General features: G+C 42.3%; 1 protein-coding gene and 1 long non-coding RNA gene across 3 annotated transcripts; one reads left to right on the forward strand and one right to left on the reverse strand.

Annotated features, from left to right (window-relative positions):
• The first annotated feature begins 1,335 nt into the window (after positions 1-1,335).
• LOC118410056 (stress response protein NST1-like) lies at positions 1,336-8,402 on the forward strand. Of its 2 annotated transcripts, none has more exons than XM_035811534.1 (8): positions 1,336-1,508; positions 2,899-3,016; positions 4,417-4,542; positions 4,916-4,981; positions 5,488-5,683; positions 6,086-6,152; positions 6,266-6,439; positions 6,753-8,402. In XM_035811534.1, the coding sequence occupies exons 1-8, from the start codon at positions 1,398-1,400 to the stop codon at positions 7,692-7,694; spliced, it is 1,800 nt and encodes a 599-aa protein (XP_035667427.1). In that variant the 5' UTR covers positions 1,336-1,397; the 3' UTR covers positions 7,695-8,402. The 2 variants fall into 2 exon arrangements, with proteins under 2 accessions (XP_035667427.1, XP_035667428.1); XM_035811535.1 differs by having other exon boundaries at positions 5,488-5,560.
• LOC118410057 lies at positions 4,828-5,610 on the reverse strand. Its single transcript, XR_004830518.1, has 2 exons — positions 5,460-5,610; positions 4,828-4,990 (listed from the first exon to the last, which is right to left on the reverse strand). It is a non-coding gene; the product is annotated as an uncharacterized LOC118410057 (long non-coding RNA).
• Positions 8,403-16,114: the final 7,712 nt, after the last annotated feature.

A 16,114-nucleotide genomic window follows, 5' to 3' on the forward strand; every position in this document is an offset into this window, starting at 1 on the left:
CTGGGTGGATTTGATTAATTTAATATTTAGTATGTTAACGTTCAACCAGCCCGGTATACTACGTAGGTCTGGATGAGACCTCAAAATCATTAGATTTTGGGCCATTGGGGATTTTTTAAGTACAATTATATACACGTTTACTGTGGTCAGTGTGGTGTGTACGTTTTATAATAATTATATGTTTTATTTGCAAAATCATGCCCGAGGGCTAATTGCATACACAATCTCAAGAACTAAGAGAGGTAAGTACATAAAACTAGTGTCTAATCAACTACATGATACTACGAGTATATGCATTGGCTTTTGATCATGAATTACAAGGCTTTTCCACAGCTCATAATCAGGATTTAAACAGGTCTTACACTGTGCTTTTGGTTCCGGTTCGGAATTTCAAGTGTCCAGATATCCAAATAGTCCCTAAGAATAAGACGCAAATCAGAGGTTGTCTCCATAGTTTTGGCTCTAGATTTTTCAGCTATCGCTTTAGAAGTCTATAATCTTTTATACTTCTCCAAATGCTTGTTGTTGGTAGCGTTTTATGGTGTCGGAGATTTGATCATGCGGCGAACACTTCCTGGTATTAGTGCGCGCGATAGCGGTAAAGCGTTTCGTCGCCTGATTACCCAGATCGTGCGTTCTATGTGCGTTTTGGGTGTTTTAGCGCCATCGGAGCTCGCGGAAAACGTATCGGATAACTTTTTTTCCTTTTTACTCAGTATACAGAAGAAGTCTTGACCTTCATTGCCATATGAGTCATTATCCCAGGAAAATTCATATTTTCCGTGTAGCGGCCTGTAAAAAATGGCCCCAAATTAGCAATTTATGGATGAAAAGCTTATATTTTTAATGTTTTTTACCAAAAATAACATTTCTACAGAAAATGTCAAATGAGTCTGTCGGTCAGCGACAACACACACTTTTCTATCGGAAACATTGAATTATCCGAAAAACGATGTTTTGAGATGCGCTAGCGCTTTTCTCAGAGACAGTCAAATCGGCCCCAAATCCTAAAAAAAACTCCGAACCGGAACCTTTTGCATGAGAAATAAACACGTTTTACACGTTACATGCGTAATACGCATAAGAAACACTTGGGACGTTAACGGTACCCTGGGAGCCTGAGACAGGACCGGGTAGCTAGCGAGTTAGCTAGCAAGTTTTGTTCGGGGAGCCAAGGCAGTCAGCCTGCCGATCTCACATTAGCTCTCCGGGGGAGCTTGAGCTCAAAGGAGTTATTGCTACCCTATCCCTGGAAGGAACCTCTGTACCCTAACCGTTCTGCCAACATGAAGCTTTTTATACCAGAGTGGAGATAATATTATAGCATCTCTCAATGAAAGTCTTACATCTCTGTTTTTGTAGGTTCCTGTGTGTGCCTGATGAGATGATGTGACATTATGCAGTCTGGACGGAGGGGAGCTCTGGAGGGAACCAACGTGTTGTACTGGCCGTACAATGGAGGCTACAACCCCTCCACTGACAGGGAGAAAACTCAGCATGAGATACAGGTTAGAGAAGCCCAGCTCATCTTCATCAGAATGTGGTTGCCATCAGCTGGTGTTTCTTAAGATAAAGTCACTCTTTTCAGTCATTTTTCAACATTATGTAATGGAAATACACTACTACACTGCACTGCAATATTCACAACGAATGAATATGACTTTGTTGTGCTGTGAGGACATCTTAAGATATGCACATTATGTAATGGATCTACACTACTACACTGCACTGCGATATTCACAACGAATGAATATGACTTTGTTGTACCGTGAGGACGTATTAAGATTATGCACATCACCACCCCCCACCACCCAAACCTCGCTGCTTGAGTTGTTTGCCATTTTTTCCAACTTTGCGATGAACTAGAATTTTTCCTCAAGTTTGTTGAAAGTCCCCACAAAGCCCTAATGATCTCCAACCACAAAAACAGTCGATTCGGAATTCTGCAGCTGGCTTACTTCCAGTTTGGCTACCTATGAAGTAAGGGAATTTGGTTGCGGCTTCCTTTTCATTGTTTACCTGAACGATTGAAATTTGACAAAATGACAAAAATATGTTGAAAATGAATGTAAGTAACATTAATGTGTGTCTGACAGGAGATTTTAGAATTCAAAATATTTGTACTTTTAGCACCAAAATACATGCATCCCTTTAACCTTTAGCATACTTAAGTAGCAGTTTGGCAACCACTTCTAATTGGTTACAGTATGAGGTTAGGCAGCAGGGAAATGGTTAAAAACCAATGAGCACTGCAGAGTTCTTAAACTTCAACAATTTGTTTTTCATGACTCGAGTGTTCTGTGGGGCTCAGGAGTCTCATACTAGAGCACTTCAAATGTCACATGGACCAGTGAAGATTTGAGCATCACTTGAGGGTCCTTTTGGGGTTACCACAACAATTGGTTTCAAGTAAAATGAGATTTTTAGGCATTTTGAAGACTGACCTTTTTTAGGAAGTAGCAGCTAGAATATCATTCTTTTGATAAGAGTTCACTCCAAGCTGCACTAGTTGTTATATTGATTTTCTGCATGGAAATAGATTGCTTAGAGCCTGAATATTATTATTAGTATACATCTGTAGGCAGCTTACATGTAGCAGCTGTGACACACCACATGTATATGTAGGACACAGATAATACAGCCTAGCATTACATTTAATAGTAAGTACCTATATCATGTGGTGCACTATTTGGCTCCTCAACAAACTGCATGTAAGTTTCATTTTTTTTTAAACTTCTATAATTACAATTTCTGAAATGATTTATATTGCTGTAACCTTAATGGCTACACATGTACTTGTATGGGGTCAGCTTGGCTTTGTAAAGTCTAATGGAGATGAAAATAAACAACAACTTGCAGTGTTGTGTGTAACATACCTCAATCTCCTTTCCCTCCCAGGAGTATACAGTGTGGGCCAATGCCTACCTGGCTGAGAGAGGAGACCTGCCCCCCGTGGGGGATCTTGTAACAGCCCTGTCTGATGGCATAACCCTCATCAAGTTGGTAGAAGTCATGGGTATGTCTTACTATACCATTTTCCCCTTAGGCCATGTTGATATGATTATATGGATGACATCCTCTGGGAACTCCAAAACTGATGCGAGCGAGCGAATAAAAAAAAAGTTTGGCAAAAAAAACAAAAGTTGCCTTCAGTATGAAATCAAAGTGGCCAGGAAGGTTGAACATAGGAATAAACACACATTGTAATGGTATACCAACAGTTAGGTGTAGGGACCAGTACATCATACGGGTGCAAAACATTTTTTTCTTCTTGGACCAATCCAAAAAAAACAGACCTGAAAAAAAAACAACAGAGGAACAGGTTTCGCCAATTATAAAATGGACACACTATGTCGGCAGCCATTTGGGGTCCAACCGCGGGGGCCAAGAAGACAACAAGAGCGAAGTCAAGTAGAGTTTATAGTCAATTGCACCAAGTTTCTACAGTCAAAGGTACAAAGACAGTTAGCCTTTATTACATGGAGATGGGATTTTAAAATGCAGTGGGAGTCCAATAATCCAACAAACAGATTCCTTTGTAGCAAAATTGACCAATTACCATTGTTTTGAGTATTGCCAGTTCTCAAGTTTCCACAGACAATCAGGTCCAGGTTCATGTCCGGACCTGGAAATGGTCCTCTGGACCTGAATTTTCTGTACTGGTACCTCCCCCAACCAACAATAGATTGTTTTCTTTCTGTCCTTTCACATCTTAATCTTTGACTTTAGATTCATTTTGGCATTCTATGGCATTAGTTATCTGTTTTCTGATACTTTTTTTTCAATCTACGGAATATTTGTGCTCATATTACAGCTGCTTTGCACAATTTATTGTGTGGTTGAAAACTTTTTTTTGTGTGGAAATGGCCGAAAATTGGTGCGAGCGCGGATGTCATCCATATAATCAAATCAATGTGGCCTTACCAGTAAATTATCATGTTTCCTCTGGTTTTGTTGGTGTGGTCTTTTTCCTTCTTCCTATGTCGGGAGTTAATAACTAGTAGATAGGTTGTTTCCTTCACTCACACACAATACTATTAGGCTAGACTAATGGTATAGTGTGCAAGTACTTTGGCAAAAGGCTACATTCTGCATTTTCATCAAAATGTTGCCTTTCTTGTGGAACAATGAAGTCATGATGTATCGTAGTTTTGAAACCAAAACAAAATCACATCAAGTTCCATAGTTGTATACCATGGTAAAAGCCAGCATTTTACATGATTTACTGTTAATTTAGATGAATCTGTTACAATTGTAATGATTAATTTAATAATTGTCCAGTTATAGACAATATAACAACAAAGAATACTCTGTGTTGAATACAATATGCATTCAGCAATCATTATTACATTATTACATTATTACATTATTACATCAATTCTTATTGAAGAATTAATGCGTTGTATCCTTCCACAGCAGAGCAACAAATCCCCTACCCTCATCCTAAACCAACCAGCTGGATCCAGAGGGTGGAGAACACAACAGCCTGTCTCAGCTTCTGTGGGGAGGGAGGAGTCATGTTGGAAGGGCTGACATCTTCAGGTATGTCTGGGCATTGGTTTCAGAAAGTATGATGTGTTCAGTGGTCACAGCAAACCATTGCAAGCAGTAACAAAATTGAAGATGTTTATGTTTGAAAATAAAGATTTATCTTAGTAAAAGATGCCGTGAAGATTCATTTCATGGTGTTTGGTGCAGAAAGCTATTTTTAATTTGACTACAGTGATGAAGGATTTACAAAGATACTTCTTGAGTGTGCTTTTGATTACTGTATAATACTTATATACTAATATACAATCAAGTCGGAGAGACAGCAATTTCATTTTAAGGTTGAAAAGCTAGTTTTTATAACAGTAAGATATAAGTACTAGTAAGTAAGTGGATATGACCGTGTTTGTTTATTTGTTTCTTGCAGATATTGTGGATGGGAAAGCAAAAGCCATTCTTGCTCTGTGTCACGCCCTGAGGATAAGATGTGAAGGTAGGACTCCTGAATGAGGAAATACAACAACAAGATAATATAAATTGCACTTTCACTTTTGTACGATAGACACTCGTGCGGCATAAGGATGGATGCACAATGAAAGCCAGCATTGGTTGATTTTGACCCTAACTGTCTCTGCATTGGGCTGTGAACAGCATAACTCGTAAAGTCATGGATGATACCATGTAGTTGGTAGGGGTTTGCAAGAGAAAGAGACCTTTAGGTTATTGGCCCCCCAATAGCTATTCTATGGTACTGCAACAAAACTTCCAGTTATGATATCTTCTTGCCAATGCAATGTACTCACTGGTGTAAGAGCAGTGTTTGAGCATTAGTGAATTACTACAGTTTAAATACTAAAGTTACTACTACTACTACTAAAGTTAAAATAGTTTAGTGAGTTATTAACCAGGCTAATCTTCCAGTGAGAGTTTGTACATTATATATAATGCAAGATACACAGAAAGTAACTAACATGTTTCCCACAATACCTCTCACACAAGGTGTTGGGAGGTACGCTGTCCGTGCAGTTCCACTAACATCTAGACACAAACCATATCATCATTCTGGTGCAAGGTATGATGGGATAGACAGCCGGGGACACGCCCAGGTTCCGCTGGTGACCTGGGAACAAGAAGACATGGCCATATTTGCATGGGTGAAGTGCATGTTGGGACACATGGTGGTGGATTATTCGGTGTAAGTGGGAAACATCTCTGTGCTGTGTATTCTGTGCTCTTTTGGTGCATCATCATCACTAACACTATTACATGTCTGCATGCCCTCTTTACTTTTCCACTGCTTATCTTTCAACAGAAATGCTCTATTCAGACTGCTCTCAGCAGCTGATTAACATTACATGTAGCATGATATGTATTGTAGCACATTATAGTCTGTAACGTGTGTTCCTTGTATCTTGGCAATTCTAGATCTACATAATGTACTTTATAGGAAAGTTACACTTTTCTTCAGTGATAGAAAAGATGCATGCTGGCACTGCTGCTTTACTTAGTACATGTAATATGCAATATAATGACTATATACGATCTACTGGAGACATTTCACAGACTGCAGAATAATAACATCTCCCATGCTCCACAGCTTTCAGGATGGGAGTTTGCTCTGCAGACTCGTCAACAAGATTTGTGAAGGGGACATTGAGCCAACGGTACAGTTGTATTTCCAGTACATGATAGAGTAGAAACATTCTGTGCTCTAAAAAATTTTCATTTATCAATTTTTCTGCTGTTACTGCAAAGCTGATATGATCTCTCATTGAAGGTTTGGATGGACAAGTCCCATGCAGACAGGCTGTACGTTGCCATGGAGACAGTAGAGAGAAAGTTTGGTTTGCCGTGCTTCCTAGATGTCCAGACTGTGACCAGAGGACAGGGACACGAGTCCCTTAGGGACTATCTGTCCCAACTTAAGAAGCTGGGAGACATGCATATACAGGTTACTTTCATTTATGTTTCAAAATCTAGACTTGAAAAATAGTATACGTAGTTAGTTGACTTCTTCAGAATTCTGGAGCAAGCTTAAGGATGCTTGTTTTTTCGGTGGGGAAGGAGTTTGCTGTAGAAAGAGGCTGTATGTAGCAGTACTAACTCGAGATATACCAAGTCCTTTCAGACTAACTTAATGTAGATTTCACTTACTACAACTGGAAACCTGTCAAATTTCAAAGTTGCTTGTACAGTGTATGAGTACTACCTTCAATGGGGCAATGAAGTTTCAAGGTGAAATTATAACTGATGTGTCTTTACAGCAAAAGAAGTGGAGAGAGGAGAAGGAGGCAGAAGCCCGTAGGGAGCGTGAGAGATGGGAGCGGGTCCACCTGAAGAGGAGGGAGGCTCAGGAGCACAGGAGGAAGCTGGAGGACATGTTCGACAGGCACAGACAACAGCTGGAGGAGCTGGACACAGCTGTGAAGAGGAAGGAGATGGAGCTAGCCAAGCAGATGAACGTCTCCTATAATGAGTACAAGAGACTGAAAAGTCCCAGGCCAAAACCTGCTGAGATAGATGAGGGAAAAAATCAGGAGGTTGGGGCAGTTAGACCAAACACCACCACATCAATAGGGCAAGGTACAAAAACAGATAGCAAAGCTTCAAAAGATACAGCCTCCAATTCTACAAGTGTGCCAAAACCCAAATCAGCGATTCACAATGTCACAGATACTCCGGAGAAATCTGTTGTGGATGAGCCAGATAAAGAGTCAGAGGACAGAGATCACAGTGAGGTCACAAGTTCAACTTCAGGTGATGACATAGGGAAAAGCGACGTCACTGACTCCATGTGGAATGAAACCCTCAAGAGTTTGTCGAAACTTGCCCTAAGAAGAGAGCAGAAGTCAGTGCTGGCAACCAAACCTTCTAACCTACCAGGGTTGGCTACTGATCAACAACAACACAGACCTGAAGGTCAGGATGATGGCGGGCAAAATGTTGGCTCCGGACCAGCAAAACAAATAGGTAGAGAATCAGGCAGTCATCTTTCCGCACACAGGGAAAGCGGGAACGAAAGACCCGTCAGCAGCTCTCTGACATCCGTCTCACCTGCTAGCAACACAGATGTGAAAGGCAGTGGGCTCGCAGGCTCTGCAAATACTGGTAACCTACCTACTGGCTACTTCAAAAATGCAGCCAGGAGAGCACTCTTCTTTGCCTCCCTGTCTCCAGAGCCTGAAGATCAGCTCAGTGATGGGTAGAATGGTCTAATTGTGGAAAGTAATGTTAAGTGTTGATGATTGTAGAAAAGAAATGTACCAAAATATCTGTATTTTTACACGCACCTTTTATAATGTAGATTGTTTACTTTATAGACGTGATCCTTTTGTATGTACATGTAATTGTGTGGGGCCAAATGTCCAGATCAGTGTACACTAGGAATGTGTACCTAAATATACTATTAGGTACAGGTACAGGTGCAGAGGTCAGGTATAGGTGAAGAGAGGTGGGTATAGAGGTCCCTACTTGTATCTACACCTCAGTACTATACCTGAGCAATTTGACAAAGTAACCTGTGGGTTTCATTGATAATGATGACAGAAATATGAATGTTAACAAACAGTTGAGAGAATGTTTATTTAAGCAAGCCTTCCATTATCTTATGCAGAAAACCCATGCTTTCAAAAGAATGTGTAAATATGTCTTTCAGTACATTTTTTATATGTAATGTAGATGTATTGAGTAGATTGATAGTTACGATGTTCTATATCCAGAATTTTATATTGTTTCCACAGATTAGATATATTGTCGGTATCCATTATTTGTAGGAAGTTTTTGCTACATTTTCAAAGTGCCATATTTTATAGAGGTGTCCCAGATGACCACTATCAGCTGCTTTTAGTGATTTCAGAAACTTTTATGGAATCAGATGTATATAAATCCAGCAGTGTTGAGTAAATTGGACATAAGAATTCTACTGTCTTTTGACAACAACCACGTAAATCAAAAAGAAACAGCTTGAGGTTTGTGGAAACGAATCAAAAGTTAGTTTTAACAGTTAACTAATCTGTTCCCAGTAAAATGCTTAATACACCTAACAGAACTGGCAATAAAAAGTTATGGCAATGGTGGTCTCTGAATGAGGTGATCATTTTTCACTGCTGATTCCACAGCAAATATTCTTAACTTGTAATTTGAATTATGCTAACTATGCTGTCCAGTATGGATGGAGACTGATACATCTTATTTGTACAAATCCGTTTTTTTCTTGTTGGATCGGTAAAAAGGGACCTGAAAAATGCAGTGGACCAGATTTTGGACTAAGTAGAGCTTGAACACATACAATGTACAAAGTGTATGCAACCACACATTGATTTTAGGGGTTACCTGTCCAAGAAAATAACAAGAGAAAAGTATAACGGAGTAAGTAGTAATTTCTACCAAATTTCTATAGTCAAAGGTATAGAGGCAGATTTTGAAAAGCCAGTGGGAGCAAAATAAACAGATGCTTTTGTTGTGGAAATGATCACCATTGTTTTTACTCTGTGACACTGGAGGGTAACCTCCAGTAACAGAGTCTTGTAATCACTTTGTGCGTTGAGTGTTCGCACCTATATCTCTATGTTCCGTATGCCGCAATCGCATGTGGATTGGCATGTCGTCAGTACTCGGTTGGGAAATGATGCACGTTATTTTTTTTTCGCCGTAGCTGTTTTTATTTTGGATGTAATAATTTCAGTTAGCCCATGGCTACTTCCCCTCAGCCAATGAGGAGCCCCCATTTTCTGTTGATATATCCACATAGTATGGTGCTACGAAAAAAAGTGTGCTGCTATTTCATGCAAATGAGGAAAAAACTGTGGTGATATCAAGAAAACTGTGGTGATATCAGCCTGAAAAGTGTGGGTGCTATACACATGTGACCCATTCTGACCAATCCTTGCTTACCTTTGAGACCTTCTTCTGGGACCAGAATAGTGTCATGTGATAACTGACCAATCCTATGCTTGACTTCTAATTGCCCAGAGGAATATGAGCAGACTTTATGTCTCTCCAGGTACCTTGCCCAGGAAGGTCTTGACAAGATTAATGACCTTGTGTTGTTACAGCTACCCTGGAAACCTGCTCGAGAAGCTTCGCAAATAAGAGTCGCAAATAAGAGTTACCGATCCCCTGCCTAACGCGCGCCCTCCCGCCTCTATGCGGGTGTTAGGCGGCGGGTGTCCCGTGCGTGCGTGTTGTAGGGATCGGTAAACTTTGCGTGCCTCGTAGGAGTCTGCGTTTTCCCAGGGTATGTTACAGCCTGACAGTCTCACAGCTTTTCAAGCAATAACAAGAAAGATTGTGGACTTTTAGGACAAAATAAAGTAACATTTTGTAAAGCTGATGAACTAGAAAAGCTTCGGGGAAGTATGCCATGGGCTAAGTTAGTTACCCCATGGTCTTGGGCTCGTTTTCTGTGTATATCACAAGGCCCGACACCTCGGGGATTTCTAGTCTCCCCTCGGGCTTCGCCCTCGAGGAGACTAGAAACCCCTCGGTGGACGGGCCTTGTGATATACACAGAAAACTCGCCCCGCCCATGGGGTAACTATTACTTTTCACCCCTACGCCGTCCGGTATAGTGGTTCAGGTCTTCCTTATGATTGCGCCTTAAGCCTTGTAGTAATTTTATACCGTCAAGCAGATGTTGTCCTCGTGGGAAATTGACAACAGCTGTGCTACCTCGTTCCCGGGAAAAGTAGGCATTTGATTGACAGGGGTCTTTAAAGGAACATAAAAGCCGGTTCTCAATGTACCAGGAAGGTAACTACATTCCATAACAGCTGTTGGAGATGAACTCTGCGATAAGGTTTTGTGAACAACTCGGGAATAAGCAGATACTAACGTAAACACACTTTTAACCCACTGAACCCACTCTCAGGTGTCTACACCCTATGCAGACGCAGACTTAGCGATAAGGGGCCAGAATACTGTAAATGCATTTAAGTTCGCGGGGATTTAATTTCGCGGTAGCGGGAAAAGTGACTTTTCGCGGTGGATTTAATTTCGCGGTAACACCATCTACTGCAGTCTAATACCTTAATAGAAAAATGTTCGCGGTGGATTTAATTTCGCGGTAAAGTGGTCGCCGCGAAAACCGCGAACATTAATCCACCGCGAACATTTCTGCATTTACAGTATGTACAAGGACAGAGGCAGTAATTTAGGTACAGGGCTCATATGTCCCTATTCAGAGCTTGACATACAAGTCAAGCAGGGTGGTGGCGTTGTGACGATCTCCAAGCAGACGTTGGGAAAATCGTAACTATTTGTAGCACTACACCAGGGTACAGGAACGGTTTGCACTAGCACGTACCATATCAAGAGCTTGTTTCTACACATGAATTCTGGACCAGTGTTAATTTTCGCATTTGGTGTCGTTCGTTTGAAACGCTGATTTTGCTGTTCATGCGTACAGGACTGTGTTTTAAATTTGGAAGTGATACTGGTATAATAATAATAAATAATCACCAGGTGTATGTTAGCTTTTAAGTAAGTTTTTGGTACTAGGCGATGATGTGTTCTGTATGCGATATAAACACCGAGTCATACACCACAGAAAACATCACAACCAACATAAACCATAATTAGGTCACAGAGTATGTTACCTACGGTCACTTGTTAGTATTTGACACCAGTGACCAACTGTCACAGTTTCCTCTACTAGATTAAATGCTCCTGGGGCTTGCATGTCCTACTTTTTTTACCAAGGAATGGCTGGATATATCTATCTTTATCTATAATACGCCATGTACTTTGACGTACAAGTTATGTTTGACTTTGTGTCCATAGCCCCAGTAGTGTCAGAACTCCCAGTAGTGTCAGTACCCCCAGCCAGAGTCCGTGTGTCCCGTACCCCCAGTTGTGTCCGTAACCCAAGTAGTGTCCATAGCCCCAGTAGTGTCAGTACTCCCAGTAGTGTCCGCATCCCCAGTAGTGTCCGTACCCCCAAGTAGTGTCCATAGCCACAGTAGTGTCAGTACTCCCAGTAGTGTCCGCATCCCCAGTAGTGTCCGTACCCCAAGTAGTGTCTGTACACCCAGTATTGACTACTAGTATTGTCCGTACCCCCATTGGTGTCTGTGACCCAAGTACATGTAGTGTCCCTATCCCCAGTAGTGTCAGTACCCGTAGTAGTGTCCGTACCCCTGCCAATGCCTGTACCCCCAATAGTGTCCGATCTCCGTCAATGTCAATGCCAATCGGAAATGTAAGGTATCACCCAACCAGTGCCGTGGACGGCGGTTATAGGTAGCTAGAGGTTGAGCCTAAATAGGGCGCAGACGATCAAGAATATCAAGAGAGGAAATTAAAGAATCCGATTGGAATGGGGTTTCCATCCCTCAACTAGGCACTGAAAGACCTTTCCAATGATACAAAATTTTCCCGACCGGAACTTCAACCATAAGTTGCAATCACAAATTCAAGTCATCACCCTACTAGTGCCGTAATCGGCGGTTACAGGTAGCTAGCGGTTGAGCCTAGATAGAGCGCACACAATCAAGAATATCTCCAAAAGGAAGCATCCGATTGGAATGCGGTTTTCATCCTTAAACTCCCCACTATAAGACCTTTGCAAAGATATAATAATGTTTACCCGGCCGGAACTTGAGCCCCCAGTCACAATAGCACTTAAGTCATCACCGGTACCTTACCCCAGACAACACTGAAAAAGTAGCAATCAAAATCCGCGATATTCGGGCTAAGTACCATCGTTTTAAAGCATTGTGGAAAAGTAACTATTAAATACAATTTTTGGCAGTCAAATGTTTTCTAATTCCCGTCGATTGTGTCAAGTATGAGATCTAATCAATAAAAGTAACGGACACTTTGAAATCATGACGCCATGACCCTAAAATCGCACTTAAGTTATCACCCTACCACTGGCGTACGCGGTCAAAGGTAGCTAGACGTTGCGCCTAGATAGAGCGTACACAATCAAGAATATCTCGAGAAGGAAGCATACGATTGGAATGCGGTTTTCATCCTTCAACTCAGCACTAAGGGACCTTTCAATGATACAAAGTGTGCCCGACCGGAACTTTAACCCTAAGCTACAATCGTGACATTAAGTCATCACCCTACCCGTTGCCGTGACAGGCGGTGTCTCCAAAAAAGAGCTAGCGGTTGACCCTAAACAGAGCCCATATGCTCAAGAATATCTCGAGAAGGAAGTATCCGACTATTTTGCGGTTTTCATCTTTCCATTCCTTACTAAGGGACCTTTCCAAAGAAACCACGTCTGCCAGGCCGGAACTTAAACCCTAAGCTACAATGGCGATCGTATGTCATCATCCTACTCGTTGCCGTGACAGGCGGTGTCTCAATGCCAAAAAAGGGCTAGCGGTTGCGCCTAACCAGAGCCCATATGCTCAAGAATATCTCGAGAAGGAAGTATCCGACTATTTTGCGGTTTCCATCATTCCATTCCTTACTAAGGGACCTTTCCAAAGATACCAAGTTTGCCAGGCCGGAACTTAAACCCTAAGCTACAATCGCGACCGTATGTCATCATCCTACCCGTTGCCGTGACAGGCGGTGCTTAAGCGCGGTTGCGCCTAAACAGAGTCCATATACTCAAGAATATCTCGAGAAGGAAGTATCCGAAAATTTTGCGGTTTCCATCTTTCCATTCCTTACTAAGGGACCTTTCCAAAGATACCAAGTTTGCCTGGCCGGAACTAAAACCCTAAGCTATATGTCATCATCCTACCCGTTGCCGTGACAGGCGGTGCTTCCAAAAAAGGAGCTAGCGGTTGCGCCTAAACAGAGCCCATATACTCAAGAATATCTCGAGAAGGAAGTATCCGAAAATTTTGCGGTTTCCATCTTTCCATTCCTTACTAAGGGACCTTTTCAAAGATACCAAGTTTGCCAGGCCGGAACTTAAACCCTAAGCTACAATCGCGACCGTATGTCATCACCCTACCCGTTGCCGTGACAGGCGGTGTCTCCAAAAAAGAGCTAGCGGTTGCGCCTAAACAGAGCCCATATACTCAAGAATATCTCGAGAAGGAAGTATCCGAAAATTTTGCGGTTTCCATCTTTCCATTCCTTACTAAGAGACCTTTTTAAAGATACCAAGTTTGCCAGGCCGGAACTTTAACCCTAAGCTACAATCGCGACCGTATGTCATCACCCTACCCCTTGCCGTGACAGGCGGTGCTTACAAAAAATGCGCCTAAACACAGCCCATATACTCAAGAATATCTCGAGAAGGAAGTATCCGAAAATTTTGCGGTTTCCATCTTTCCATTCCTTACTAAGGGACCTTTCCAAAGATACCAAGTTTGCCAGGCCGGAACTTAAACCCTAAGCTACAATCGCGACCGTATGTCATCACCCTACCCGTTGCCGTGACAGGCGGTGCTTCTAAAAAATGAGCTAGCGGTTGCGCCTAAACACAGCTCATATACTCAAGAATATCTCGAGAAGGAAGTATCCGAAAATTTTGCGGTTTCCACCTTTCCATTCCTTACTAAGGGACCTTTCCAAAGATACTAAATTTGCCAGGCCGGAACTTAAACCCTAAGCTACAATCGCGACCGTATGTAATCATCCTACCCGTTGCCGTGACAGGCGGTGCTTCTAAAAAATGAGCTAGCGGTTGCGCCTAAACACAGCCCATATACTCAAGAATATCTCGAGAAGAAAGTATCCGAAAATATTGCGGTTTCCATCTTTCCATTCCTTACTAAGGGACCTTTTCAATGATACCAAGTTTGTCTGGCCGGAACTTAAACCCTAAGCTACAGTCGCGACCGTATGTCATCATCCTACCCGTTGCCGTGACAGTCGGTGCTTCAAAAAATGAGCTAGCGGTTGCGCCTAAACAGAGCCCATATACTCAAGAATATCTCGAGAAGGAAGTATCCGAAAATTTTGCGGTTTCCATCTTTCAATTCCTTACTAAGGGACCTTTCCAATGATACCAAGTTTGTCTGGCCGGAACTTAAACCCTAAGCTACAATCGCGACCGTATGTCATCACCCTACCCGTTGCCGTGACAGGCGGTGCTTACAAAAAATGCACCTAAACACAGCCCATATACTCAAGAATATCTCGAGAGGAAGTATCCGAAAATTTTGCGGTTTCCATCTTTCCATTCCTTACTAAGGGACCTTTCCAATGATACCAAGTTTGTCTGGCCGGAACTTAAACCCTAAGCTACAATCGCGACCGTATGTCATCATCCTACCCCTTGCCGTGACAGGCGGTGCTTCAAAAAAGGAGCTAGCGGTTGCGCCTAAACACAGCCCATAATCCCCCATATACTCAAGAATATCTCGAGAAGGAAGTATCCGGGACCGGATGATTAGGTTACGACCATTCCTTACTAAGGGACCTTTTTAAAGATACCAAGTTTGTCTGGCCGGAACTTAAACCCTAAGCTACAATCGCGACCGTATGTCATCACCCTACCCCTTGCCGTGACAGGCGGTGCTTACAAAAATGCGCCTAAACACAGCCCATATACTCAAGAATATCTCGAGAAGGAAGTATCCGAAAATTTTGCGGTTTCCATCTTTCCATTCCTTACTAAGGGACCTTTCCAAAGATACCAAGTTTGCCAGGCCAGAACTTAAAACCTAAGCTACAATCGCGACCGTATGTCATCATCCTACCCGTTGCCATGACAGGCGGTGCTTCAAAAAAGGAGCCAGCGGTTGCGCCTAAACACAGCCCATATACTCAAGAATATCTCGAGAAGGAAGTATCCGAAAATTTTGCGGTTTCCATCTTCCCATTCCTTACTAAGGGACCTTTCCAATGATACCAAGTTTGTCTGGCCGGAACTTAAACCCTAAGCTACAATCGCGACCGTATGTCATCACCCAACCCGTTGCCGTGACAGGCGGTGCTTACAAAAATGCGCCTAAACACAGCCCATATACTCAAGAATATCTCGAGAAGGAAGTATCCGAAAATTTTGCGGTTTCCATCTTTCCATTCCTTACTAAGGGACCTTTCCAATGATACCAAGTTTGTCTGGCCGGAACTTAAACCCTAAGCTACAATCGCGACCGTATGTCATCACCCTACCCCTTGCCGTGACAGGCGGTGCTTACAAATATGCGCCTAAACACAGCCCATATACTCAAGAATATCTCGAGAAGAAAGTATCCGAAAATTTTGCGGTTTCCATCTTTTCATTCCTTACTAAGGGACCTTTCCAATGATACCAAGTTTGTCTGGCCGGAACTTAAACCCTAAGCTACAATCGCGACCGTATGTCATCACCCTACCCCTTGCCGTGACAGGCGGTGCTTACAAAAAATGCGCCTAAACACAGCCCATATACTCGAGAATATCTCGAGAAGGAAGTATCCGAAAATTTTGCGATTTCCATCATTCCATTCTTTACTAAGGGACCTTTCCAAAGATACCAAGTTTGCCAGGCCGGAACTTAAACCCTAAGCTACAATCGCGACCGTATGTCATCATCCTACCCCTTGCCGTGACAGGCGGTGCTTCAAAAAAGGAGCCAGCGATTGCGCCTAAACACAGCCCATATACTCAAGAATATCTCGAGAAGAAAGTATCCGAAAATTTTGCGGATTCCATCTTTCCATTCCTTACTAAGGGACCTTTCCAATGATACCAAGTTTGTCTGGCCGGAACTTAAACCCTAAGCTAC

The sequence above is a fragment of the Branchiostoma floridae genome, chromosome 2 (assembly GCF_000003815.2).
Source record: "Branchiostoma floridae strain S238N-H82 chromosome 2, Bfl_VNyyK, whole genome shotgun sequence".
Lineage (NCBI taxonomy): Eukaryota > Metazoa > Chordata > Leptocardii > Amphioxiformes > Branchiostomatidae > Branchiostoma > Branchiostoma floridae.